Below are 24,584 nucleotides of genomic sequence, written 5' to 3'. Positions count from 1 at the left end.
TTGCGAGAAGATAGAGGTTCATCTGAGAACATCACAGGAGGAGAACTTTACTTTCCTCACTGACTCTACCTCAGCTGTGAGCCAGAGCTGTCCTCCTCTTGCCAGCAACATACCAGGGCCTTTTACTGTGCATTGCAACAACTGAAGCATATGATTTGGCCTGTAAGTGTGTTTTCCTCTGTGCCTTATTTTGAGCCGATTGAAGAGCAGAGGAGCTTTCTTTAGGCCTGTGTTGCCAGGTTGGAGCGTAGCCACAGTTGTAGATCTTCCTTATCCTTTCAAGGTCCCACTCAGCTGCCCACTTCATACGCTGGCAGTCTCCCTGAGCGCTAGTATGCGTCTTTCTGTGAGCGTACAGAAGAAGGAGAGGAGCAGCCTGCGTAGGACATGTATACTGTCACCATATGGTAGAGTGTGGGCAACTTTTTGATGCAATTAGCAGAAAACTAATTGTCGCAGGTTTGCCAAAAATAAACCGTCTAGATTTTTTTGTGTGGGTGACAGAGACGGTACTGCAACGACAAACCTGCTCAACAAAAGGAGAAAACAAAAAGCACGGTTCATCTCAGTCGTCATGGATATAAAAACTTTCAATAAAACACTGTAAAAGTATAATATACGGTCGGCACCTTTAAATATTAAATGCTATATTTGGAGTGCCATGGCCCCAAAGATACATAAAAAGTAATATGTAACTGAGTTAAGTGAGTTAGGTTCCCTCATTAGCTCGTCTCTGGCAGTGCCCAAATGCCAGCTGAACACACAGGAGGCACACACAGCCATGCTAACCTACTTTTTACAACAACTTGTGGAGAATAACAACAACAACAACGATCCTATCCTCATTTCAACCAACACTTTCTTTCCATGTTATGGCTGTTACATGAATTTCTGAATGTGTTGGGACATATTCACTCTCCCTCTGTCTGTCTTTCTGTCCTCTTTTCCCTCTTAATATCTCATGCACGCACATTTCATTACAGATAACAGCAGCATCAAATCGAGAGAAAAGTCAGGCTGGTTTTTTTGCTGTTGAGAATCACACACACGCACACACCTACCTCAGGCCTCACTTTACTCTGGGATTATTTGATGCTACTACGACGACTACGACTGTGTTGCATCATGTTGAAAGTGACACAACTCACCAGAGACATTTATTCATAAAGCGATGCATACTAAATGAGGAAGGACTCAGAGGTTCATATACCAAGTACTTTTCCTGCATCTTTCGGTGAGACAGAGGAGTATGTAGAGGCTCATCCTCTGAGCAGCCAGTTTCAGCAGTGAATCTTTATTCTTCACACCCCTTTCTGTTATCTAAAAGCCTTCATTAAATAGATGTTAAATTACTAATACAAGTTCAGATTTAACTGGATTTAACCTTCCAACCAATTAAAGAAATTTTGTGATGATATTGTGAAATTGTGAAATTGCCTTGGTTGTAATAAATAAAAAGAAAGAAAGAAAGAAAGAGAAAGAAAGAGATCAGGTGTGTATCATCACATAGATGTGACCATTTTTAATTGCATAATAGCTGCACAACCCCTTTTATAAATCAGCTATTCACAGGTATTTATTTGCTTAATCTCTAAACACACGTTCAGTGACGTAAACATGACAAAATGTTCATCTCTGCCCTGTGTCTGTGCTGAAACATCTCTTGGAGCACACAAACAGACCTACCAGCCCTAAAATAAGACTTCCCTCTCACCCTGTTGTGGACACATCAATCAATGTGGGGTTGACTTTGTCCTCCTCTCTGTTGCTCTTGTCTCTGTCTTTCCTCTAGTTCGGTCGGACAGAAGTGATCGATAATACGCTGAACCCCGACTTTGTGAGGAAATTTGTCCTTGATTTCTTCTTTGAAGAGAAACAGAACCTTCGCTTTGATGTGTAAGTGGGAACATCTCCGCCTTCTCTCTCTACAGCACTGCTGTCTTTTTCCTTTGTTAAACCAGGGAATGACTTCAATCAAACCTCCTCTTATTTTGGCCCGCTGACTCATACCCACTATCCCCCAGTCAAAACTCTTCACCATGAAAGAATTAAAAGCATAGAGGCAGTTCATTTGCTCTTCACTGTGCCCATGTGTGTCATAATTAGCCTGAAGATAGGAGGGAAAAGTTCCTGGTGGATGGGTCAGACCTGTGTAGATCTTTGTGATATCAGGATTTGATCAATTACGTTTAATTAAACTTAAAGCCTAAGTTGTACTTCAGTCATCTGAATAGCTGTTACTGTATGTCATTTTTTTAATCTATCACCCAAGGTCTATGGAGAACACTGACAGTCTATTGTTTGGTCCAGACTGAAATATCTCAAGTCAACTTTTTAATAGTGGGCCCAGCCCTATAATCGTGAATGTTCCCGACTGACTGACTGATGATACATTCACAACTGGTTAGCAGCTTCAGCTTGCTGCCTGCTAAGGAACTGCAGCAAGGAGGAGGAGCACTTCTCAGCCACATGTATCATTATTACCAGAGGAGGTAGAGGAAAAACAAAAGAGCAGAGAGAGTAGATTCAAACAAAGGTCAACTACTGTGGATCCCAGACCGAGGTTGTGGTCTGTGAGAGATCCTGTGAAACCGTTGTGGAGCTTGTTGAGTTTCCACAACCCAGGTTTGAGTACGGCTTGTAGCCCCTTGCTACACATCAACCCCTCTCACTCTCTCCATAAGTGCCCAATCATTTAAATCCAGATGAAATCACAGCTCAGTCTTTGTCTGAAATGTATGTTGTTGTTTTTTTGGAGGGGGGCAACATTTCAGTTACAAAATCTGAGCACGTTATTATTGGTCACTTTGCTGTTGTAGATACAGCTTCACATTCCCACACATCAAAATGGGGGGAAAACACCAGCGTAGAGGCAGAAATAAATGGATGTTGACTCTATTTCCAGCTTGGCCCAGATATGGAGTCCCAGGAGGACGCTGTGGTCTCCCTGATACGGGGTTATGAGGGTATTCCAATAAAAGGGAACATCCCAGTAGACAAAATCAATTATTAATCACCCACCTCTCCACCTAGGATATTTTTAGCACCCTTGAGTCACAATGGATATAGATGTGGAGCAAAGTAATCTATTGAAGAATGAGGGTTTTACGGACTGAATTGATGTATGGTGACAAACAAAAGCAGGACATAATCTCAGGTATGGCCACTTGTAATTTCTGTTCTGAAATTATATTGTTTGAGTGCTACATTTACCTGGTAGTTATATTTTTTTTCCACTGTAGCAGCAAGTATATGTAATCAAGCAGATACATCATTCATTGTGACATTAAATGTAACAAGTTTTGCCCCAAATATCACAAATGTCATTTATTGACTGGATAAAACTGCAAAGATCAAACTTTCCAAAATAGTGTTGGTCTAAGACTGTTTCTTGAGTACATATTATAAATTATTCAGCAAGAAATCCAGGAGTAGACCCTCTCTGTGACATTGACATAATTGACTTACAGTATATTTCTGTCAGATTTTTACCTTACGACAAGTTGAAGTTAAATCCTTTTCTCTTCAGCAAAGTTAATGTAGATGTGTGATAGTATTTGGAGATAGTTGTCTTCCAACAGATTTCAAACTCGACAAAACAGACCGAGTGCAGCATTAAAGAGGAAGGAGGCTGCCTCAGAAATTTAACTTGAAACAGTGTGAGTTTACAAACCCACCAGGCCAGCCCAGTGGGGAACTAAACTAATACCAGCAATGCTTGAAGAACATGCACCCAGCTGTGAGTGTTAATATCACTACACTGAAAGCACAGGTTTGAATGGCAACCACTAGTGATTGTGCTGTTCTACATTTGGTGTCAGCACCCTAAAGGATTGAACCGGACCTTAACCGTGCAGTAAAGTCTAATTAGGTTTTACATGTTGACTGCACTGTGAATTACAATGTGCCATCTTGATGAATCGACAGTTCTAATTTTTTTACTTCATCATCCATTTCATTATGACAGGATTAAAACATGACATGACATAATTAACGTAGCAAGGCTGCAGATCAGATGATATGATCACACCATCCAGTCACAAAGACAGTTATTGATATAAGGCCTGAGGAGCTATGGTACCAAACATACTAATGAGTCGCCTTCTGCTTGAGCTTGGTGTTTGTTATGGCCCATCTATGACACTTGTAACCACTCATGTTAGGTTGGCCCCCTCTCTCTCATAGTTACAGTAAATCATTCACATTAAACTGCAGTACCAATCGATCATATTGAATGCCACAGCATCAGTGAGGATTGTTGCTGACCAGAACAGATTGATTGATTAATGTATTAGGTAACAGTATCACTTATGGTTAAGGGAAAGATGGTATGATGGAGACGTACTCCTCCAGTGCTTACATTTTGTTATGAAATTTAATGTTTTCTCTCTCTATCTCTCTCTGTTTTTTCCCATATGAATGTCTTTATATGAGGTGATAATAAAAGTATATTGTAAAGGACACCACCCTGAAGTTTGCTGCTTTTGTTCAATTGCAGGTACAATGTGGACACTAGGAGCTCCAACCTCTCCAAACATGTAAGCAGTCTGAGGAACTGAAAATATTATAAGGTCATTTGTCCTCCGTCTGTTTTCTACTGCGTTTCTGAGTTGAAATTCATCTTCAGAAATATCTTTTCTTTATTGATGATTCTTTGCCCTGAGTTTTTATTCATTTAAAAATGTTTGCTCTCCTTTATTCATAGGCTTTGCATTGTATCCTGTAAGAGAAAAAGTAAAAGTATTTTACTTTCATGGTATATGGAGGATAGCAGCCTTTCTTGCCTTTCTTAGTGAATTAATGTATTATTGTTATATCAACTTGGTGCTTTCATTGTGTCTTTCCAGCTTTTCCTCTAACTTGTGTCTGCCTTTCCTTACTGCCTGACCTACCTGGATGAGCAGAAGGTAAGATGCATCCCTCAATTTAATGATGTTGCACAGCTTGCAGATGGTAGAAATGAATTTAAGTCTGTATTTGTAGCATGCAACGCGGCAGGTGTGTTTGATGTGAGACACTTGCTGTGGACGCTGGGCGGAGCCTCAGATCAGCAGGTTTCTCCTCCTGCTGCAGCTGCTGACTTTTCTCTTTTCATTTGTTACATCTCACCCAGTGAATCTTAACTTCATCATGTGGCAGTTTAAATTTCAAGTGTAGCAAGGAGGAATTTTGGATTTACAAAATACTTAGAAGGGAAATGTCATGTTTTGTCTTTACCTGAGATTTTGTAGCTCTGTCCTGTTTCATGACAAACAGTGATGCTCAAATCAATCTGACATACTGTATACTGTCTGCATATAAAACGTATCCTTTTATAATTTTCCATTCAGTTCCAGAACTGAACATTTTCCCAACATGGTGCCATTGTGTACCAGGTTGTAACTCATATAAACATTGTGAATCTGACAAGTCATCATTTCACTGCTTCCCAATGCTCAATAGTGTTTCCAGTGTGCTCTGACCTTTAACATCTGACACTGAAGCAGCTTGAAGAGGCCTCCCACCTTGCATCTTTCACTAGGACATATTGTAATATTACGTGTATGTATTCATAGAAATAGCACATTACTTAGATTTCAGATTCACCACCTACTCATCACCAACTCCACCACTGATACCGCTGGGCTGCCGATGGTCAGCAATGCATAATTAAGTGAGAAGATCATTGTCAGATCATTGTAGAAAACACGCAGCCTTGGCAACTTGTTGTCTCTTCATAGATACTCCTGGTTAAACAGAGGGATGTTAAACAGGCACTATTGTTTGAGATGGGTAAAGTTATAAATGGACAATTCAGCAACACTTTGACACTGATCCCGTCCCTTCTGTCCACACACCCAAATATACGTCTCAAGTTCTCACTGAATCACCATGATGACCATGTGAGTCTCCACTGACCGTAATGTAGAAGAGATAATAATAATATATCACAGTTAATAGTTATCCAGCACTAATGTGTGTGCACAGCTCAGCTACATGGAGTGGTATTAACTAAGTGCTGGTCTGGTCTTTGTGAAGGACTTCCTGGGTCAGATGTTCTGCACGTTGGGGGAGATCATCGGCTCGACCGGCAGCAGGCTGGAAAAGACACTCTCGTGAGTACAGAAAACACAAACTGATTGGACAGTCGTGATCTCAAAACTAACAGAAATGTTCACCTAGGCCCTAGGGAACTGAGTAGGCAGGAAATACTGTATATACTCTTACAGTATAAAATGATTTAAAGAGGAACGTGTGGAAGTCTGGTCGCTCTCCACTGTTTTGCTAACCCTCCTCTCGGCCATGTGCATTTGTTTACAACAAAGTGAGAAATCAATCAAATAGAGCGGTACATAACGTTATATATCACATACGATGTTACAACATGTATATGTGTGTAGTCTCATCTGTCATAAACAGGAGGTTACGGGTCATGGGGTGTGTTTGTGTCACGGTCCCCCATGTCAGCTGGGACATCGGGGCGGCAGCGCTGATCTTGCAATGTTGTTTTTCAGCCAAGAGACGCACATAGAAGGCAGAGAGCCTCCATTCTCCCTCGTAATAAGTTAAGCCATTTATTAAAACATCACAATTACTCCAAAGCTGTTTAATTAAGGTAAAAATGTAGCATAGTTAAGCTACAAATCCTGTATATAGTTCCTCTTTAAAGTTCAAAGCACAGAGGTACACACTGGAAACACACACACACACACACACATAGAAATTGTCCTATTTTAATTACAAGATGGTTCCCAGGGCAACCAAAAGCATAAAGAGTTTTTTATGCCTGTGTACTGCATTTCTTATTATAAACGGTTTCCAGTATGCCGCTGTATTCTCCTGTGCTTAAGATGACACCAGAGCCACGTTGAAGATCTATTTTCAGATGTCGGGTGTGCAGAGAGGGGGCCCTGTGGCATTTAGCATGTGGAGGACGTGATTAGAAGTGTAACCCACCTTAAGCATCGAGTCACAAAGCACCCTCTTCTTTTTTTAGACGAAAAATGTCAACAATAACAATCATCCACCCAAACTGAATCAACTCCTGTGCTTGGGAAACATACTCCACAGTAGAGTCCTGCATGAAGTACAGTGGCTACTGGGACTCTCAATACACAGCCACAAACACAGTGAGAGCTAGTTGTTTATATTATGATTAGTATCTATTTTTATTTTTTATTTTTTACAAAACTACTATTTACTGACAAAAATATGTAGATTGATAAGATGATTTCCTTTACCAACATTTTTTTGTAGCATTTTGATCAATACAGGCTCATGGAAAAGCTGTTGATTAGTGTTTGGGCAAAAGAGCCAAAGAGTATGTTGTTGCAACTTGTTTCTGCCCTGAGGGTTAATCCAGCCCTCCAATCCTTCCAGATTGGTTTGAATCCCTTCATTTATACTTTTGTCAAACAGAGCAGCAGGAAACTGTGGTGGTCTAAGAGGCCATGGACCGTGATGGAGGAGTGGGAAGCCTGGAAAAAGAATTTCAGGAGATCCGTCAAGGTTCACGACCAGCCTCAACTAATTTCCCCGCACGCTCTGATCCCTAGAGTCCCCAAGGGCTTAATTCAAACTTCATCTCACACACACACACACACACGCAGATATGGCCCTATGATGCTGCTTCATCATAAAGTGTAGCTCCGTCTCAGGGCTTAGCAGCAGCCAGAGTCTCCCACACAGGAAGTCTCTTTTCCATGGTAACCTTCTGTCTGCACACCTCAAAATAAACATATACAAAGAAGGCACAGACAACAGTTCAGATCAAAAGACTATATAATATATCCTGCTCTATTGAAATTCATCACAAAGATTAACGTATAGAGCTTCTGGCTTGGATATCCTCACATTGTAATGAGAAACTCTCAAAGACTGAGAGGCATCAGATGAACGTACTGTACTGCCATATTTCTGTAATGCCTTGATGCAGCTTCTTCAAGTTTGGCACATTAATGTCACGTTATGGCACATTTATGAACATAACCATCTTTCCCTCATCATGAAACCTATATTTTGCTGTGACCATTGAACCAAAAATCCAAAACTTAACTTGCACTAGTGGTTTGAGTCACAGTAGATCAGTCAGAAGAAGGAAATCAAAAAACAGACATGAGGCAAGAGGCGCCAACGCTAGAGAGGCTTATACAAGGAAGCTAGCGAAGCAGTATTTAACTCCATCCCAGAGCCACCTCACACCACTCATTTTGGAGACTAACCCTGCTTGTTGCTATAACAGGTTCCAATCTAGTTTTAAATTTGGTCAGTAATCGTTGGTGTTAATCTATTATTCAGATTGCAAACCCAAAACTCTATGACTGTCCATTAAATGTATACAATTTTTTAAGCGTTTTAGCATTTTATTACAAGGGAAAGTGCAGGCTACATGCCCGTTTTGTTTTAGTCACTGTTCTCACTAGTTACAAACTTGCCTTATGTGTGTATGTTGTTTCTTGACACAAAGCTTACTACCCTTATAAAGCAGAAATTAACAGTGAATTTAGGATGGTAAAACTAAAACAAAGATTTAAAAGATACTACAACTCAGAGAGTTTTACAAAAATTGTGGATTTGTCACTGTGATTGTCTCCTTCAACATTTCATGCAGTTCCTGCATTGTGAGCCACCCCATTATGACAGTGTTGTTTGATATAAAAGTTGCTGTGTTACTGAGAAAAAAAAACTTTTCAATTCAATTCCCAGTTAGTTCTGTTCATTCCTTCCTGCTCTCACTGTGTGAGCAGACTTTTTGGCACACTGAAATGCTCAGACTTGCATAAACAATGAACATAATTTCCACCGTGGGGTTTGAAGTTAGTCCAAATAGATAATTAGCTGGAGATGCCAGAGCATACTGCCACAGTCTCCTTGTCTCCAGGATGGTCGATTTGTGTGTGTGTCTGTGGTTTTGTATTAAAATAGAAGTTATGAAGTAGTAATGAAGCACAAGTGTTAATTGTACGCAAGCTGATTGTATAGTCTATACTGTACCTACTGATATCATATAGGGAAAAAATATAGAAGTTAATTGAAAAAGTGTGTGGGGGGGGGGGTTATCCTGTGGTGTTCCCAGGACAGATGAGATCAAGGGTCTTCCCTGGAGTCGTCCTAATAGCTGCATGGGCATGTTCAGGATGCCTCAACCAAGGCATTGTAGTAATGTAGCAGTGCTTTTCTTACAGACTTTTGTTAGTAGTGTTTGTTAGTAGTATAGCTCCTTGATCTGCACCAGTTTTGTCCAGACTGAATATCTAAATAACTGTGTGATGGTCTGGCAGGAAGTTGTGTTAAAGATATTCCAGAGAAGTTCCCTAGATAATAATATACTGTTAATTTCCATATAAATGGTCCATGTCGATAAACATTTTTCCAAAATGCAAAAAAGGGCCATAAGGATAGTAAATCATGCAGGATACAACCACCACACCAATAATCTGTTTATCAAATGGAGGGTATTAAAGTTTGCTGACTTAGTAAAAATTAAAACTGCACAAATAATATACAAATCCAAGAATAATTTACTCCCCAATAATATTCAAAAAATGTTCAAGGAAAGAGAGGGGAGATATGAGCTCCTCCATCCCCATGGTAGTATGATGGACCAACAGGTAAAGTAATCTAAAAAAAGATCTGACATTTCCAGCTCAGATTCTGCTGTTGTGTTGTTTAAGTGTATGCAGGCTGTTGAAATGTGAAAACGTCTGGCTCCACTCTAGCTCAGCAGTGGGAAACCCTGTTTTATATCTTCCTCCATCACTCTTTCCATCACCACCAACCGCACGTCACGGGAGCAGCAAAAGGAGGTCAGATTGTCTCTGGAGATTTATGTCTGTTCTCTCACATCCAGCCAACAGCTTGAAGCCAACACATCCCTATAACACTTCAGTATGAACACTATAGAATCCATTGAATTGATCCTTTATTAATCGGTGAATCAGTCTTAAGAGAAAGGACAGAAACCATCCTAAAATAGCCTCAGTAAATGTGCAATGAGCTGAGTCTGAGCCAGGACTTCAAATTCTCTCAACACCAGCCTCCTACATCAGGACGCTTGCAGCATGGTTCCATTAGCTATTCTCTTTAGTGTAATGAGGGTAAAAGTATGGCAGGGATTGCATCACTCACCAATGAGCAAGTTGTCTGCTTCATTGCCATTCCCAGATCAAAATCACAATTAATACAGAATATTTTTTGCTTAACAATAAACAATAGGAAAAAAGGAAATAATATGAGCAAAGACAGAACAAACAAGTCCTGCAGGTCAGATACTTAAATATAAATAGAAAAATCAATAACAATATAAATAATAGTAAGAAATATTATATTCAATATAAATAAATTAGCAAATGTGTACACTAATGGCTGGATCAAGGTGCGAGAGTTCAAGGAGATTGGGGGTCTCTACCCTTGTTAATGAGGCCAACTGGTCCTGGTGGACTGCAGCCTTCTGCCAGAGGGAAATATCTCAAGGATACAAAAGGTGGACAGGTCCCTGGAAGTGTTGGGGTCCTGGAGGGATGGCAGATTTCAGTCAATACCTCCTCGGCAGAGTGGATGATAACGCTGCAGTCTGCTCTTGTCCTTGGCAACTGCAGCAGGGAACCAGGTGGTGATGGAGGAGGTAAGGAGAGACCCTTCACCTGCTGCAGCAAGTACATCCTCTGCTGAGCTTTCTGAGTAAAGGAGCTGATGTTTAGCTCCCACTTGCGCTGCTGTATGTGTCAGTCTTGCCGAGAAAACAGGAGTATATCCATTAGGTTGGGAAAGGCAGGGCTCTTCCTGAGGTCCATCATCATCTCCACTGTCTTTTTAATGTTCAGCACCTGCTTGACTCTTGAATGCGTCTTTAGCGTTTTGACTCAACAGCATCCGTCACAAAGCTGCTGATAAAATGTATATCTGGTCTATTATGGTGACACTTGGTATCATTTGGTCTCCATGTCCTCTCTGATCATGGTGTCAGTAGTCAGAAGCTCAAAAGCCACAAACTCGTCTTCATACATCTTTGTGGTTATTCAACCACAAATTACCCAGAATGTGTTGTCAGATGTCTGGATCTGATGTTATCACAGAAACAAGCTGAGCAAATGTTAGACAGCCCAGTTCCCACCCGCTGCATCCTGTGTTCACTGAAGAGAGTCTGTGAATCTCTGATTTAAAATGGAACGGCTCCATCCATTATTATTGTACTAGTTTTAAATCCCCTGGTCTGTTTGTTAAGGGGATTCAGCTCTGTGTATAACCGTGCCTTTATTAACATAGTGGGATTCAAACTGGCACACACATCAAGGAAGTTTAAGGGACAATGGGCTTAATTGCAAGTAAAACTTTTTAAAAATACATTTATTCAGGAATTGATGGATTTACACCACCAATCTACAGCACTAGAGTAGAAACTTCACTGTACACTGTAAAAGCTTTAACATAAGACCGTATATTTTTGGTATTGGTTTTAGAAAGTTAATTGAAACTAACATTGGTAATCAGCATATTTGTTTTGAGACATTAACGAGTGATTTTTGCATTTGTTTGGTCGTCACCCCACTCCCTCTCTCTGTCTCTCCATCCTCTCTCGCAGTGGGATTCCTGGTAAGAAATGTGGATCCATCATCTTCACAGCTGAGGAGCTAAGTAACTGTCGGGTTAGTATCACATTATTCCCAGGACACTAACATGCACATAGACACCAGTACCCTGAAGGTGTTAGCACCACAGTCTGAACTCAAGGACATTTCAGCAGCTGCACAGATTTCATTGTCTTGTCATTTGCTTCAATTGAGGGGAAAGTAAATTTGTACTTTTCTTTCCAAATACTGGTGAGAGCTGCTTATGAATTATTTATCCAGTGCTCCAGTGATTTATACAGTGCTCATTTCTTGCCATAGCTTATAAATAACTGGAAGCTCAAAACACAGAGAGAGGCACATGCCTGAATAGACATACAACGTAGGTAGGCATATGGTAAATGGTAAATGGACTTGTACGTATAGCGCTTTTCAAGTTGCGCTCTACACTGTATATCGCATTCATCCTTTCACACACACATTCATACAGCGCTAGACAGCATTTGAAAGCTAATCATTCACACACCCAATGCACAACTGTGATAAGCAGAAAAAAAAGATTGCAGGATGCACAGATTTCCACCGATGTCCACTGTCTCCTCTATTTGACCTTCTTTCCTTGTCACTTTTCCCCTGTTCAAATAAAAAACTGTTGACCTAAGTAATATTTCTTGTAATCATACTCTTGAAAGTCACAGTGTAATCAGCCATTGCATTCTGCATTGCTTTCTTTTAGCAAGTTGTTGCAGCTGTAGATCCGTTTGTAGGAGGCTCACTGAGGTCACCTCGAAATGCTGCTTTATGTAATCTCAATCTGTGCAAAACAGAGCTACGACTTCTAAAAGGTAATAAAAGATGAGCCAACTGTTGTTGTTCTCACAGGACATCGCCACCATGCAGTTTTGCGCCAACAAGCTGGACAAAAAGGATTTCTTCGGCAAGTCTGACCCTTTCCTTGTCTTCTACCGGAGCAATGAGGATGGCACGTAAGTGTTTCTTTTTTTTATTTTAGATGTGTGGGCCTACTGCTGTTTAGTTTATCTATCAGTTAAAATCAGACATTGCTGATGGATCCAGTGCTTTGTTCTTGTCAGTGTAAGTGGCAGGTTGAATACATTTAAAAAATGTAGGCTAATAGTATTAGCCCAGAATTTCAATCTTCCAAAGACACAAAATTTTATTTTGAATAGAGGTTTGACCTTTATTCCATCCATCGGTCAACAAAGGGATCAAAGAGATCAGTTACAATTGGATATTCAAAATTATCATAGAAAAATGGAATTAGCATCATATTTTAAAAGCAGCACAAAAAGGGATCAACCAAGATTCACACCACAAACAATTGGACACCACCACAGGCTAAGTCTTTATTGACTCTGTCGCAGCAACAACATCCTCTCTGCTAATGGAGAGCTTGTTTCCTTTCATCAACAAATATTTTAGGATCATATTTTTTTCCCTGATTATTATTTTTTTTTTTACGTTTGTTTGTCTAGGTTCACCATCTGCCACAAGACTGAGGTGATCAAGAACAATCTGAATCCTGTTTGGAAGTCATTTACCATCCCTGTTCGAGCGCTTTGTAATGGAGACTATGACAGGTGAGGAGCAGCACAGGGGTTATAGGTTCATCGGTCAAGTAAATATTAGTTTTCTGTTGCAGGTGAGTTCTGTCTCCAGCACTGAGAGTTCTATTTATAATTCTTACGATGGGAGGGTCTTGGAGATTGTGACAGATATTTCTACATTTCCTTTTATTATTATTCTTTAACGGTGAACTATGCAGGTCAAGTCCTTTTTCTCTGTTTCTTCTGTTTTCTCTAAGGAGCTCACCCAACTATTTGTGCACACTTTCACTGTTGTAAAAACTCAGCCATGTTCATTTGTTTTCAACAAAGCCGCCAAGAAAGCAATATCTACTGAGGTGGGTAACGTTATCAAGAGATTATGGATTACCGGACGCGTTTGTGTCTTAGTACCATAAAACAGTCCATGTTTCTTGTGAGACCAGATCTGGGACACACTGATCTTGCAAGGTTGGTTTTCGGCCAAGAGGCGCTAGATGGAAGGCAGACAGCCTCCATTCTCCCTGTAACAAGTCATTTAACCATCACAATAACTCAGAAGCTGTTTAATTAAGGTGCAAATAGTGCATAGTTACTCTTTCAGGCACAGCTGCCATGCATCGGGTGTATATTATCTTCAGAAACTGTTTTTTCTTACGATTAATTTTCAAAATTGACTTTAATTTCGGGTTAGGGTTAGCAACTGACATTAACAACCCAACCCAAACAGTCTGACAGACCATTTTCTTTTGTAAATAACTTTACATTAAAGCTACAGGTCTCTCAGTCCATGACTTCTCCTAAATATGTGTTTGATGGTGTCTGAAGCCTACAACTTAATACAATGAAACACTCAATCTCTGAGCATTTATTCCTTGGACCGCCAAAGTGGTCATATTGACCGCTTCATATAAACAGCTGAAATAGACCATTTTTGCTTTGGTAACTGAGGTAACTCTCCAGGCATCCCTTGAGACTGAATCCATCTCATCTTCTCAGCAGGTGTTTTTCTATGGCTTTGCGGCCTCTTTCACACAGCATCAAATCTCATGTTGTGGTCACATGTGGGGAGCTTTCTGTAATGAATCTGTTTTGAAGACAAGCAGCACTATAGACTGTTTGATATTGTATAGACTAAGCGCGAAGCAGCAGGGTTGGACTCTGTGGTAGTCAGAATAATGCCAGCAGTCGGCCATGTTCTCAGTTTCGGGCCAGTGCTGGTGTTATTGAGACCAACACAGAGGCAATGCAGCAGTAGTCACACAAATCTCACAAACATTTGAATTCTGAATGATACTAGCATTGTTCCACATCTTCCACTCATCTTAAACAAAACACAAGCCAAGCTCAACATTCAATCTTGAACCTTGTAAAAGCAAAGGAGAGTGCTCACCTTTTTCTTCAAAAATGTACATGTAAATTGGAACCAGCAGGCTCGGAGAAGTGGTAGTGAGAGCTGGACACACTTTTAGTATTCAGTGACAGCAGGAGGCTCAAAGTATAGAATAATAAGAACCTTGAAACTAGATCAGATAAATGGTCTAGCTAATGGATGGATGGATGGATGGTTAGATTTGATACTCCATAATGCTAAAATGTATTTATTTTTATTTCAGGCATTAATATTAGGTGATGTAACCTGATTTATCTGTAATCTGTAAAGACAGTGACAATCATTTTTGGTTTTAAGATTAACATACTTTGATGTAAGAAAACAAGAAAACTTAATTTCCTGACATTCATCCAAGTTTATCTGCCCTTTTCTTTCTTTCTTTCTTTCTTTCTTTCTTTCTTTCTTTCTTTCTTTCTTTCTTTCTGATCCACATTTTCCTCTCTCTGTGAATCTCCAGGTCGGTGAAGGTGGATGTATACGACTGGGACCGAGATGGGAGGTAATATTTCCTCACTCAGACCCTATCAAATTTGTTCTTGGTCCTTTTTTATTTTCCTTAATCCACCACCATGAATCTCTCAAAATGTCTGACCTGAGAATTTCGGTAACACTTGACTTGAAGGTCTTTACTTGAAGTGTCATTCAGTTAACCATAACCCTACAAACCCGAACGTTATGACATTGACATAATGTTTATGACATGTTCATGACAGTGTCATGTCACTCTTATGACGAGACCTTCAAGTAAAGTGTTAACAGAATTTCACTCTAGACTCACTGCTTCTCTGCTCTATAATCGGCCAAGTGCAGTATGTACCTTTCACAAAGACATACAGGATAAAAGAAGACTTTTACAAAAGGTTCAAGTTTTTGTCAGAAATTCAGAAATGTTATTTTTAAGTTTAGTGTCGTGTCTTCCTGTGAGCGCCCTGCTGTGATTACCTCATGTGTCTCACCTGTGTCTGATTGCACCACCTGTGTCTCGTTTCCTCATGTGCTTACCCTCAGTGTTTTCCCATCGTCTTTGTCGGGTCGTCTGTTGTCCCGGAGTGAACTACAGTATAACCCTATAAGCTTCCTTAAAATATGGCTACAAACAAACAAACAAACCAATCAGTAAATAGCAACAAACTACTCAGTCAGTTTGAATGCAGCCAATATTAACCTGTGAGAATAGAGCTGCAAACTCATCAGAATCTGACGTAAGAATATCAAGACATTAGGAACAGTGCTACGAATCAACCAACCAGTCAGAAAATTGTCCCAAACCAGTTACATTATGGTTACAAATCAATGAGAATACAGCTATAACAACTAAACAGTAAGTTTTGTTTTAGTCAGATGACGTGCATGTAAATGCTAACCCACTCAATGCATATATACGCATCCCTTTATGGTAGGGCATCTGGTTGTCTTGTCATTTATTAAACAGTTTTATCAGTACAATTACAGTTTTGCTTCTAACACAGTAACCCAAACACTGCTGACAACAGCAGTAACATTTCTTTACAAATCATTTACAAACTTACTCTCTCTGTCTCTTGCAGTCATGACTTTATCGGAGAGTTCACCACCAGCTACAGAGAACTGTCTAGAGGTCAAAGCCAGTTCAATGTCTATGAGGTAGGATGAAAGCGCTGCAAAGAAAAAAATTAATCCTAGATTTTCTGCAAAACCCTATATGTTCCTATAAAGGATATAAAAATTCAGTGTATTGGAAAATTGGTCCTGCACTGAATCACTTCACATTTCTGCTCTGTTGAAAAGCTCACTCCTTGTTTCCTGTCTGGTGCTCAAGGTTTTGAATCCAAAAAAGAAAGGCAAGAAGAAGAAATATGTCAATTCAGGAACGGTAAGACCTGTTGGAGTGCGTTTCATCAGCATCTGTCACATTTCAAAGACATGACTCGTAGTAGCAGTACATTTCTGAGTATTAAATGGATTGTATCTGCCATTATCCTCCTCTTCCATCCCCTCTCTTCCTGTTTTTCTCTCCTTCACCATTTTTCCCTTTGTGCTCTCTCTGTCTTCAAGGTGACTCTGCTGTCTTTCAAAGCAGAGTCAGAATACACATTTGTTGACTTCATCAGAGGAGGGTAAGAGCCCAGTCTCTATTCATAATATATTAATATTTTATCAGTTTGCATGTTCTCCCCATGCATGCGTGGGTTCTCTCAGGGTTAATTGGAAACTCTAATTTGCCCGTAGGTGTGAATGTGAATGGTTGTCTGTGTCTGTATATGTTAGCCCTGTGCAGGTTGTACCCCACCTCTCACCCTAAGTCAGCTGAGATAGGCTCCAGCTTCCCCGTGACGTAAAGACGAATGAATGAATAATATTCTATCAGTGCAAAGTGGGACCTTGAACAGTTAATTAAATGATAATATGTAAACACAAATAGGCTACAGCAAATGCTCCCTGGTGAAATCCTGCAAGATTGCGATTTGCAAAAGCAATTGAGAGAAGAGAAAGATTGCTTTGCAAAAATATTTTGTAGATTTGATGTTGCAGTGAGCTAGTTGGTCAATTCCCCGTAACATTATTAAGTGGGCAAAGGTAAACCAGATTGCCAGGCTACCAAACTACTTTTTCGTGTTTTCTGCAGAGCATTTTAGCATTTGAAGGAATGTTTGCGGAAACCAATGTTGCTTTTAAAAAGCTGGTGATGATGTCTTGTTTTTCCCCGTCAAAAAGAAGTTATGAGACTTCCTGCAAATCTAGGCTTAGTTCTTTGTGACCTGGGTTCAAATCTAGTTTATGGCCCCGTGCTGCATGTCCTCCACTCTTTGCACTTCCCATTCTCTCTTTTACTGTCACTATAGTAAATGGCAGAAGAAATAACTTAAAAATCATGATTTAAGAAATAATTCATAGCCATAATTTCCAAGTAGATTGCTGGATATGATTTTCCCCATCATCCAGGCAGCTTCTGGTGTCTGTTCATTTTAATACAACGACTGTCACCTTGTGGAGACTTTACAGTGAGCAGTTCTGTCTGCTTTATCTACAGGGCTGAAGTTACCATCAAGTGCAATGTGGTCATGTCTGCAACTTTTTGGGGGGGTGTTTTGTAGGGTCTTATAACCTGAGGTGGATTTGCATTTTACAGTTTTAAAATGGCCAGTCCAGTATTTTTAGACCAAATATGGCTAAATTAGACTAGTTTTAGGTCAAGACATAAAGTATTCATTCGTCTCCCAGCAGAGTGCTGTAGCAGGGTTTCAAAAAGCATTTAAACCTTGATCTTCGGGAAAATACATAGAGAAAGTGTAAATGAACAGTGAATGAGTGAGTGAATTGAAATATGGAATGAAAATGGGACTTTCTAGTGTCTAGTGTGCATGTCATTTGTTGTAATATATGTTTTGAATGAAAAAAGCAATTAATAATTTAAAGTTGTTGACTTTCAACTGTGGTTAACTCAATTTAAAAACACTTATTTGTGTTTTAATTGATACTGATGAGCTCAATCTCCCACCAGGACACAACTCAACTTCACTGTGGCCATAGACTTCACAGCCTCGAATGGTAGGTCAACATTTATCCATTGTGCACAAAGGACACGTCGACACATCTGTTGTTTTCTGTTTTAAAGTGTGTGATTATCTTGACTTGTACTGTTCTCCTCTGGGGATGAGAAAAGAAAGTACTTCATATTTCTCCTATAGAGGGTTGACAATTAGATTGGAAATTGGTGATCACAAATGGGGGCTGTGACCTCATAAAACATGCTTTTGCATCTTTACATGCCAGTGCACGGCAGCGAATGTACAGTATGAAAAGGTGTTTTCAGATTTCATATCCTACAAATAATTTAGACAAAGGATTTAGTTGTCGTGATTTTTTTAAAAGTCCTCTTCCTCCATGATTTTGTCTAAACCCTCTGTTTTCCTTGAAGGTAACCCATCCCAACCAACCTCACTGCACTATATGAGCCCGTACCAAATGAATGCGTATGCCATGGCTCTGAAAGCCGTAGGGGAGATCATCCAGGACTATGATAGTGACAAACTCTTCCCAGCATATGGCTTTGGAGCAAAGCTTCCTCCAGATGGCAAGATCTCCCACGCCTTCCCACTGGTAAGAGACTCTGACAGAGCTGAACATCGCTTTAGGCTGACTCGTGTCAGCTCTGACTGAATCACTGGATGTGCTGATCAGATGTTAGGTCTAATATAGAGCCGTATTCATTACAAAATAAAAGGCTGAAAATGGTGTTATTTTACAAGCAGTCATTAATCATGACTATAGTAATTCCAAAATATGAATAATCAGTCATATTAGTATTCAAATAACAGACAACATCAATTAGCTTTCAAATTAGAAAGATAATGACCCAAATTACCCTTTGTCGAGTCAATCAAAAGAAAAGTGGCACAATCCCACTAAATGCAAGAACTGTGAAGTAATCTTGCAAAGTGGATGACTGAGTCGGAGGGAGAGAACAAGAAGGTAGGAGGAAGAAAATGCTATGAATCACGCTACATCAAGAGAGGAGAAGTTATGTGTTTGATGATGTGGCAGTGATGGAGAAACAATATGGATCAAACAGAGAATAGTACAGAGGGACATTTTAATGATGCACTGCTGTCAGCCAGTGAGAGGGCAACTGTACCAATTACAGGGCAGTGAGATGAAAAAAAAAAAAGTATCTTTTGAGTCTCTAAAGCAGAGACCCTAAAGTATAATGCAGCACCACCCCAGCATCACCCAGCAAGAGGTGGCACCACCCCTCATACATAATCAAGCATGAAGCTCTCCTGTTTTTGTAGCAAACACAACAATTAAAGTGTGTGACCTGAGAGGAGGCAATTTCTGGTCCACTAAAGTTGATGGAGACTTGTTTAGACTTTTCTGACGGGTTCAGAAGATCCTGGCTCCTCTTTTTCACAGTTGACTGAACCCTATCACTGGTGTGTTAATGTTAGGGAATTGCCATATGTGTAGAGGAAAAAACAATGTATGAAGAGTTCATTTGCAAAAGCAGATAACTCAGTTAAAAAAAAATTCTAGAATCTTCATTTTTAATTTTTAATTTACATAAGTTAACACAAAGTTATATCAGTCAAACCAAAGTTGAGTGACTTTGAGATGTAACAAAACAGACATATCTCAAAAAAATAAAATTTTATTGAAAAGAACACTATGCAAAGAATAATTACAAAGCCTCAGCTCATTTTTTTCAAAATGGCACTTATCTGCTTTTGCAAATGAACTCTTCGTATGTGTTTTAAAGCTGTTTGAGTTGTTAAGACCAGGAATTTGCTATAAAAAATTAAGGCCATTTACTGTATACCCACCTCCAGGACGAAATTGATAATGTCATGGTGGCACCATGATTGAAGAAAAGGAAGAAGTTTTCTATTTTCTACGTTTTTTCTATCTTCTAATTCAGCCACTTTTGGGAGTAAACAGTGGCCAGTCTGAATCTGTGTTGGAGAACACTTGTTTCCCATGATGAACTGTATTAAGGGAATAAACAAAGAAAATGTGGAACGGTACATTACAGTGAATTTACTAATAAATACCTGCTGTAATTCTTTCAGATTTGACCAGATTCCACACATTCAAAAACAAAAAGCCAAGGAACAAATCAGGACAAACTGGCTCCCTTTAAATGGACTCAGTGGTTTTTCACCAACTCACTTGCCTCTCTTGCAGAACTCAAATACAGAAAACCCAAACTGCACAGGGATCGAGGGTGTGTTAGAAGCATATTTCCAGAGCTTGCGAACAGTTCAGCTCTATGGCCCCACCAACTTCGGTCCTGTCATCAACCAGGTGGCTCGGTGAGACACACACACACGCACACACACAAATCCAGTTTTATGTGAACTTAAAACCATCCTCAACCTCTTCATTACAGTTGCAAATAGCCACGTGAACACATATGGAAAGCTACACTCACACACGTCTGGCTGTGCATTAAATATACACATTTCCATGACTTCCTGTGCTTTCATAGGAAGCCAGGTGTATTCATGTCATGAATACAAACAGAAGATGTCTTAAATGACTTTATGGCAAATAGCTGTTGATATTGTCTTTGTCTTTAGTAGTTTTTCAGACATATTCAGATTTAACAGTGATGTGTATTGAACTGGAGTGAGGTTGGAATAATTTGAGCAATTTTATTTCACACTGCTAATATTTCTTCTGTAACTAAAATGCCTACAGATTCAAAATAGCAACACTTATCTTTGTGGTGATAAAATGACCGAGACACAAAACCACAATAGAGTGACGCAAACCCACACCCCCACACAAAGTAGGCTATGGGGAGGTGGAGCTTTTATGTGCTGTTGTTGGAGAGTTACACATACCAGGTATTGGTTTTATTTTTTTCATATAGGAATATTGAAAGTTGTATTAGAAAAATTAATGAAGTTATTATTTCCTCATACCAGGACTGTATATATAACATGAAGTGTGCACATCATTTTCTGCTGATTATTCTCTGCAGCCACAATCAGAGTTTAATTAACATAAATAGACAGGGATAATTTAACAAAGTGTGTCTTCCTGTTACACCCTGCAGCAACATTTTGCACAACAAATATCAGCAATAAAACTTCGTTTTAGAGTAGAGGTGGTGTTGTTGAGTTTTGAGGGGATTCTTGGTGATTATTAGGCTACCTGCTGTTGTGTTTTAGCTCCTGTATGAAGCAATAATGTCCCTCAACAGCTGAACTGGCTTGTGGTTGGATAATTAAAGAGAGTGTAGCAGTGCTGTGTTGTTCTTCTGTTGGCTGCAAAATATTTACTTGTCCTCCATTGGGAGAGACAGAGAATATTAAAGTTAATATCCTCACTCCATGCCCTGGCATCTTGTTTCTTACTTGTAACCCCAGATATTTTTATCTTTGTGTTCTTCACTTCCTCCTCCCCCACATACTTGATTTTCTCACCGTTCCTTGCCCTCCAATTTCTTATCTCCCATCTGCGTCCCTTGCTTCTCATTCTCCAGTTTTCCTCTTTTAACTCTTGTCGGTCCAGAACTTCCTCATACAGCTCCCTGTCCCTCCCCACCTTTTCCTCCACCTCTACAATGCTGTTGTCGTCCATGTGGGAAGATTAGAGTAATGATAAAAAAAACAAAGAGAATGAGGAGTAGGAGGTGGAAGATTTTTGGTGTAATCCATATGCACATAAATATACTTGTGAAATATGCTGCAATTTATCAGAATATTATATCACAGCCAGTGAAAAATACACTGGTTCTCTCCTAATGTTACTGTTTTATACTATCTTGCGTCTATTTATTGCCATGTTGTGTGTCTGTGGTGGCACAAGAGCTGTCTAAACAAATAACACAAGAACAAATACAATTCAGATCAGAGTCTACATTGTGTTTCACCACACAACTCAATATCAACTCTGAACCTTCAATTCTGCCAAAGTGTAACTTTGGGTACAAATCCCAATGAAGCTTTTAGACAAAGTGTATTTAACCAACCCTGCCCTAACAGATTAGCTGCCCCTAAAAAACAACACTTTTTCAGACTACACCTCAACTACACCTTAGTAGGCTACTTACTGTATATCTTGTTAAAGCAACTACAAAGAACTTTTAACTGGATTTGCACAAGTCTCTAGTTTCTGCTGATGTCTCTGTACGACCTACAACAGCAAATGAGCCCATGGGTGGGAAGATAGACTATTTCTTAATAGCGTAACTGTATACCTTTTGGAGAAAGTGGTCTGGTTGGTCCACCGGACGAAAAAAATGTAAGGCACTCAGACCGGAGATGGCACGCGCAAGCCAGGAGGTGTGTCCTTACGACAATATGCGCTGGAGCTCATGGGTTCCGGCAAAACACTACCGCTTTTGTCCACAGGGGTCGCCAAAATCAGCACAAAATGAAAGTTCTTTATAGTTGCTTTAAAAAAAACACACACATTACAGTAGCACTGACTTTGTTCATGCCTGGTACGGTTTAAAACAAGTCTTAATCCAGCACTGACCTATTAATTCAGGCATGGGCAACCTATTCCACAAAGGGCCTGGTTGTGGTTGCAGGTTTTTGTTCCAACCAACCAAGAGCACATAGTTTGACAAATCAACTGTCTGAGGACTGAGACTAGTTGATTAAATGAGTCAAGTGTGTTGCTGCTTGGTTGAAAACCTGCAGCCAAACTGGCCCTTTGTGGAATAGGTTGCTCTTGCCTGTATGTATTAATTACTGTGTCAGAGACAACTTAAAAACAGGCACCAGTTTTATTACATAAAGGTACCTGGCATATTATATCCATGTATTCATATCTGTCCTATTTGCATTAATAAAAATAGCACACAATGGAAAAAGGTGTGGGCAACTGAAGTGACAGCAGCAGTTCCTGCAGAATTGAGTTTTAATAACACACTGTACAAATTGTTCCTCAGTTTTGCCTGTTGCGCCTGTTGAAGCTTTTTCCCATTATTGTGTAGATACAAGGTGAGTGAGTAGAGGGTTAGCCGAAGAAGAAGAAGAGAGGGGGGGGGGAAACAACAGGGATAGATGTACAACACAATAGAGACAGGAAGGAGGGATCAAGGCAGACAGTTTGCCATTTTGCCTGTGCTCAGCCTCAGGCCACACTGAGAGTGAGAGGCAATCAAACACCAACTCAAACAGAGAGTCTTCCTTCTCCCTGCTGGAAACCTTGCAATACCTGTGGCAGACACCCACACGCCATTTTACTAGGCTGATTCATGTGGACTCTTTTTTAAAAACGGTGGTGGCACAGAAAAATTCTGCATCCTTATCTGTTTTTATCTGATTAATGACTCAGCATGTTTTCAATGATTTGTTGACCCTCTGAGCATCTCCAGCACAATCAATAGGACTCTAAAGTATTAACTGTAACTGCAAATACAAAAAATTGTGATTAGATTCATACAAGGATTAAATTAAAATTGTATTTAGATGGACTCTGTGTTCCTGCCAGCAGAATTTGAGCCACTATATCAATGACTTCCTTCAAAATATCATGCTCCTATGACTTCCCTTTGCCTGGCCGGTCTCATAAAATCTTTGTTTGTTTGACTCCCATCCTGCCAGATCTTTTGCTTCATGTAATTCGTCCCTGCATTCTCTGTCTTTCTAACATTTGCTCTGTCTAATATTGTTAGAAAATGCCCAATAAATAACTGATTTTACAAGAATCAAAATTTGGGGCAGGGGGCTTGGCGCCATACATTCAAGTCAGAACAGTTGACTACTAGCATTATAGTAAACAATTTTCCCATTGACACATTTAAGCAAATCATTTATAAATTCTTCTTTTTTTTGTAACTTCCAGTACATCAGGGCTAAGGATATAATGTTAGCATTTGATTATTATTGCTCCATATAGACAGCACCTGTAAAAAAAAAAAAAAAAAAAAAAAAAAACCCACAGCACTTGTCACTAAATCCGATACCTTTTGGGTTAAAAGAAAAAAAAAATGAAATGTACTTTATCTCATAGTATTGATAAAGGGGGACAAATGCTGTAAGTTGAGTCATTTGATGACAAGATCCTAATAAAGATCCCAGTAGGACTGTTGTTGTTCCTCCTTCAGGTAACTCACTGAACAGATGTAAAACACATGAGGCACAAAGTCAGCAAGTGAGATACATCAAACCATCAAATTATTCTAAAAGCAGCATGCATCAAGACCAGTCTGTCAGTGATTTGTACTATCACATAGAAAACTGTCTTTTATCTCCATCTTTGTGTGTATTTTATGATGTGTGTGTGTGTATGTTATTTGATGTCAGATGTGCTACAGAGGTGACTGACGGCTCCCAGTACTTTGTGCTCCTGATGATTACAGACGGTGTCATCTCAGACATGGCTCAGACCAAGGAAGCTGTTGTTAATGTGAGTAGATACAACAGTAGAGAAGATGTCTCCTATGGCGTATTTATCATGGAGGTTTTATGTTTCTACATGAAACTTCTGTAGCTTGCGAACTAGACTATTATACAACACTTAAGTCCTTTATTTCACTATCAGCTTTTTCAAAGCACCAGCAGGCACAGGTTTTACTACTGCATCAGACAGTTGGACACAGTTAATGACTAGCTCACGGAAATAGTGGGGCATACAGTATAA

The 24,584-nt window shown here is 39.7% G+C and overlaps 1 protein-coding gene across 2 annotated transcripts in view; it reads left to right on the top strand.

Annotated features, from left to right (window-relative positions):
- LOC310986560 (copine-9-like) overlaps nucleotides 1–24,584 on the top strand; it is a 35,265-nt gene that overhangs the window by 6,521 nt on the left and 4,160 nt on the right. The window contains exons 1-15 of one of the 2 annotated variants that reach the window (XM_083972508.1): nucleotides 1,864–1,896; nucleotides 4,499–4,538; nucleotides 4,848–4,907; nucleotides 6,019–6,095; nucleotides 11,561–11,624; nucleotides 12,429–12,532; nucleotides 13,043–13,147; nucleotides 14,962–15,003; nucleotides 16,052–16,127; nucleotides 16,303–16,356; nucleotides 16,539–16,600; nucleotides 17,986–18,032; nucleotides 18,403–18,584; nucleotides 20,166–20,293; nucleotides 24,248–24,350. In XM_083972508.1, coding sequence (XP_083828634.1) covers nucleotides 6,034–6,095; nucleotides 11,561–11,624; nucleotides 12,429–12,532; nucleotides 13,043–13,147; nucleotides 14,962–15,003; nucleotides 16,052–16,127; nucleotides 16,303–16,356; nucleotides 16,539–16,600; nucleotides 17,986–18,032; nucleotides 18,403–18,584; nucleotides 20,166–20,293; nucleotides 24,248–24,350 — 1,029 coding nt within the window. In that variant the 5' untranslated portion in view covers nucleotides 1,864–1,896; nucleotides 4,499–4,538; nucleotides 4,848–4,907; nucleotides 6,019–6,033. Of the gene's footprint in view, nucleotides 1–1,792; nucleotides 1,897–4,498; nucleotides 4,539–4,847; nucleotides 4,908–6,018; nucleotides 6,096–11,560; nucleotides 11,625–12,428; nucleotides 12,533–13,042; nucleotides 13,148–14,961; nucleotides 15,004–16,051; nucleotides 16,128–16,302; nucleotides 16,357–16,538; nucleotides 16,601–17,985; nucleotides 18,033–18,402; nucleotides 18,585–20,165; nucleotides 20,294–24,247; nucleotides 24,351–24,584 lie in introns of those variants that run through there. The other variant, XM_083972509.1, reaches the window with a different exon arrangement.

This window comes from Trachurus trachurus (genome assembly GCF_905171665.1).
Source record: "Trachurus trachurus genome assembly, chromosome: 5".
Taxonomy (NCBI): domain Eukaryota; kingdom Metazoa; phylum Chordata; class Actinopteri; order Carangiformes; family Carangidae; genus Trachurus; species Trachurus trachurus.
Note: the sequence above shows the minus strand (reverse complement) of the source record. Positions and strands in the feature narration are given on the sequence as shown.